This window comes from Capsicum annuum, chromosome 3 (assembly GCF_002878395.1).
Source record: "Capsicum annuum cultivar UCD-10X-F1 chromosome 3, UCD10Xv1.1, whole genome shotgun sequence".
Taxonomy (NCBI): domain Eukaryota; kingdom Viridiplantae; phylum Streptophyta; class Magnoliopsida; order Solanales; family Solanaceae; genus Capsicum; species Capsicum annuum.
The window spans coordinates 270,130,347-270,134,893 of NC_061113.1; the positions used below are offsets into that span (position 1 = coordinate 270,130,347).

At 39.2% G+C, this 4,547-nt stretch overlaps 1 protein-coding gene across 1 annotated transcript; it reads right to left on the minus strand.

Moving 5' to 3' along the window:
• Nucleotides 1-956: 956 nt before the first annotated feature.
• LOC107861652 (subtilisin-like protease SBT1.5) lies at nucleotides 957-4,154 on the minus strand. The gene has a single exon (XM_016706961.2). It carries the CDS (start codon nucleotides 3,687-3,689, stop codon nucleotides 1,335-1,337), a length of 2,355 nt encoding a protein of 784 aa, XP_016562447.2. The 5' UTR covers nucleotides 3,690-4,154; the 3' UTR covers nucleotides 957-1,334.
• Nucleotides 4,155-4,547: the final 393 nt, after the last annotated feature.

Consider the following 4,547-nt stretch of genomic DNA (forward strand, 5'->3'; position numbering starts at 1 on the left):
AGAGCATCAAATCAAAGAGACCACTTTAATTACTATGTGGTTTTGTCGCTTTTGGGCATAATTGGCTTGCACAACGCAGAGTTTTGTCAAAGTACGTAGCACATGATTATCTTTTCGTCCTAAACATTGTCCCATTTTGCCCATGCCAATATCTTTGTTTTCTTCTAAAAGCTCATCTTATATGATTGTTATTTTTACTTTGTAACCGTGCGAAAGCACCCCCACATCACCCAACCCAACTTTGCATTGACCAAAATCTATTGAATATGCTTTTACTCCCAATCTATTCCATGCACCCAAAAGACAGTCAAAAATGAATCACCGTCCACTTTCTTTCAGTATATCTGATTTTGTAACGGCTTGCAAACTTATTTTAGTTTTATACCATCTTTTTAGGAAAATTTTTTATTTTTACACATAAAAATTCTAAACAAACAATTCTATTCAACCTGTAAGTAATCATAAAATAATCATTCCACCTTTCTTTCCTTCCCATTCTTTAGTTATTTTAAGAAACAAGCAGCATAAATCACAATCATTTTTATTTGTTGAATTCATAATACGATTATTTACACATACTAAATGATGTTTCAAACATCAATACAGGGTTCTGCCACACTGTAGCTTTAGTTTTACTTCTTTGTCTGAGTTTCAATTCTTCTTGCTAAGAACGGCAATTGATGACCTGACGTTGCTCCTACTATGGTCTATGATTCAAGGGCCATCAACAAATATATATGTCTGGAGAAGTAGTTAAACGGGCAGGAGATAATAACAAACTAATGGTGATGGACCTCTCTTCTGTGACACGTCTCTGTCAAGCAGAATGGGAGTTCTTCAATTCCCAGGGTCGAATACGAAGAAATATTTACCCTTCCACCACATAACTCGAATACTCGATTGTCTTTCCGTCCAATCTCAATTGCACCGAATGTAAATAAGTAGGTATAAAGGAATGAAGCAAGAATAAAAGAGTCCCCAATGTTATATGGGAACTTCTTAGGTTATATGTTCAAATTCAACTCTCACCCTCAACATAATACAACATCCAACATTGGTACAAAGCATTTCTCAGTGTTACCAATATATTGCTACATAGAAACCAAACATAATATATGATATGCTTCATCAAAACTCTAGACAAACTCAGCCAACTTCTTGGCTGAAGGCAAACAACCAACTCCCAAGTCTTGTTTCACCTTTTCAAACTTCCTTGTCAACATACATATTAAACATTGTAGTTACTTATGAGCAAGAACTTAACATGGGAGAGTAGAGATTACTCTCCTCCTCTTATACATATATATATTTGTTGACTCCCATGCGTTTTTGCATTAAAGAGGCTCCTGCATTGTTACAACTATTGGACTCCTTACTTCATGCTTCCCGTCTGACCAAACTATTGAGCCACTTTTCACCACGGAACTCCCCGGTGATAGCTTTATTGCCTCTGCGTGCACTCTCACCAGAAAATTTAGCTTCTGTCCCACTCTTCTAAACGCGAGCTTCTCTGGCTCCACAGTCACCACCATACCCCTAGGTGGTTTAACGATCACATTGTACACTGAATTGGGATCTCCAACGTTTGTGACCGTCCTAATGAAATGTGTGGACAACTTGTGCTTTCCATATTGTTGGAACACAGCTGAAAGCGAAGGGTAATTCAAATTCCCCACATGGCCTGCCCTTTTCGCCCTGCTACAATCTGAATACTTCCTTGTAACTACTCGAATATTCTTAGTTGTGTAATTGGAATTGCAGAGGAAATCGACATAGTCGTAGGAAGTTAGGTCATAAATCAATCCAGGGTCCATTGCCTTTTGAGGGTGCACATGCCCTGCCCCAAAATCCATCGCCGTCGACGAATTTCCAGTTGATTCATCCATCATAATCTGTCCCCGATTGTCCACTGTGTATGCAGTTGTCATCAATGCTGATCTTATAGCTGCTGGGCTCCATCCCGGATGGGCTGCTTTCAACAATGCTCCTAGTCCGGATACATGTGGGCAAGCCATGGAGGTTCCTGATAAAATGTTGAACTCCGTTTTACGTTCATCCGATGGAAGCCCGCTTGGCCCTACACCGTCGGGCCAAGCTGCAAGTATGTTCAAACCAGGTGCAATTATGTCGGGCTTCAGAATTTCGGGTGTCTCCGGGTTCGGGCCACGAGCTGAAAATGATGCAACTACTGGTGCTGGCCGCACATTCAGACGAGTTCCTCTGAACAAAATGGTCGCCGTTGGTGGTGACTTGGACTTTGAAGCTGCTGATATGTACTTCCTTATCTCATCACCGGCAGAAGCTCCAATCGCCGTTGCCGGTAACACGTGGCAGTCAGCTACTAGCCCTTCACCGTCGAAAACTCCATTGGCTATTATCATACCAATTCCTCCAGCTTTCTTCACCACTTCGCCTTTTGCAGCTCGCGAATTGACGCCTCTGTCACACAATACTATTTTTCCTTGTACATATTTTGGATTCAATGAGCCTTCTAAGCACAGTGAAGAAGAATACCCATCACTACCTTCACTTCCGGCGTAAATTAAGGGGTAGAGTCGGCGGGGAGCTAAAGCAGGGCCACCATAAATGCTCACTCCGGGAATTATCTTACCATTTCCAAGTTTAACATCCGCCGGAAAATCACGGTCAATTGTCCCAGCACCGACATTGGTGACCCAGGGCGCAACGTTGGTTACAGTGAGTCCTCCAGGCCCGCCATTTCCGGCGGATGCAGATACAAAGATTCCGGCATCGTTCGCAGCAAATGCGGCAATGGCAATTGCATCGAGGTTGTATGGAACAACAACTCCACCAACACTAAGGGAGATGACATGTACACCATCAGCAACTGCGGCGTCAAATGCAGCAAGGATATCAGCATCATAGCAGCCTGAAGCCCAACAAACTTTGTAAGCAGCTAGTCGAGCCTTTGGAGCCATCCCAGCAGCAACACCGCGAGCATAACCAAGAGTAGACGCCGGAAATACATACCTCCCAGCGGCAATTGAAGCTGTATGAGTTCCATGACCATCTGAATCTCTCGGAGATCGAAACTCCGTACTTTCATTCATTTTCCCATTCGTAGCCTCATACCCACTTGAAAAATACCTCGCTCCAATCAATTTCCGATTGCATGATGTCGCCGGAAAATCCCTACCAGCTACACATTCCCCTTTCCACTTAGCCGGAACCGGACTAAGATCACGATCATCGAAGCTTTTCCTCTCAGGCCAGATCCCAGTATCAATTACTCCAATAACAAGGTCAGACCCATAATCAGATTCCTTCAGCAACCCAGCACTGTCACTACTAATCAATCCAAGAAATTCAGGGGATCTCGTTGTTTGAACATGCCGAACTTGTTCAGGTATAACACCCAAAACCCCATTAAATTCCTCAAGCTTCTTCGCATCCAACGTCGATAATTTAACAGAAAACCCATGAAAAACATTACTATAAGTATGAATAATACGATTAACACCACCCCCACCACCTTCTAATTCATAGGTATCAGCAGAAAGCGAACTAAGAGCCGACTCATACCAGTGTTGATGAGTCGGAAATACGGAAGGTTTAGCATCACGTTGAACGTGAACAATAAAAGTTCTTGGGTCATTTACAGTAGATGAAACTGAAAGAGTGTTCACCAATAAAGAAAGGAAAAAGAAAAGAAATGAATAAAACGCCATGAATGAACTAAAGAGGAGTGAACCGAAGAGAAAGTAGGCGGCAATGGAGTGAAGTTACATTACATGAAGAAGAAAAGCAAGTGGTTAAGAGTAGTACAGTATAGTGAAAGAGAGGGAACTGTAATAGTACACACAACCCTGAGCTGTAAACAATGAGTGGATATATTGGACCCAACTGAACTCATGTTTTTTCAAATAGTGATATCTAATATACAAATTATGTGAATTTTAATTAATATTTTAAAATATACTTTTATTTTACTGATATATGAAAGTTATTATTTATATATATATTTTTTAATATTGTATGTGAATATTTATTTTTTTTATACTGAATTTGGCTTTTAAGTTTCAATGAGAGGGAGGTAGTATTAAGTATTATGTTAGACCTAGGAGTTTTATGTTGACCCGGACTTTCACGAAATTATCCGGTAAATTTCTCATATTGTCACTCAATTTACCGAAATATTCCAATAAAATTATTTATTTTTTTATTCTAATAATATCATCAAACTTTATGTATTTTTTTTTAAAAAATCAATAATTGTTAAAAGTGACTCAAAAAATCAGAGAAAAATGATCAAAAAAGTCCCTTAAGTTTGAACTTTGAATTTAAATGATCCTTGTTATTTAACAATACGAAATATCAATAACCTTTCGACGATAAAAATTAGTGAGTATAATCTTCTTCAACTTCTAACTGCGATATTAAATCTAACAACATCCATAAAAAATTGCAATTAAAATTGTTAGGAATAAGCTTATATGTACTGTATTTATTTGGAAACTTAGAAGTTCAATAAAAAAATAATATTCTATATTTATTCATTTTGGGATTAATCTTTATTTTTGATAAAA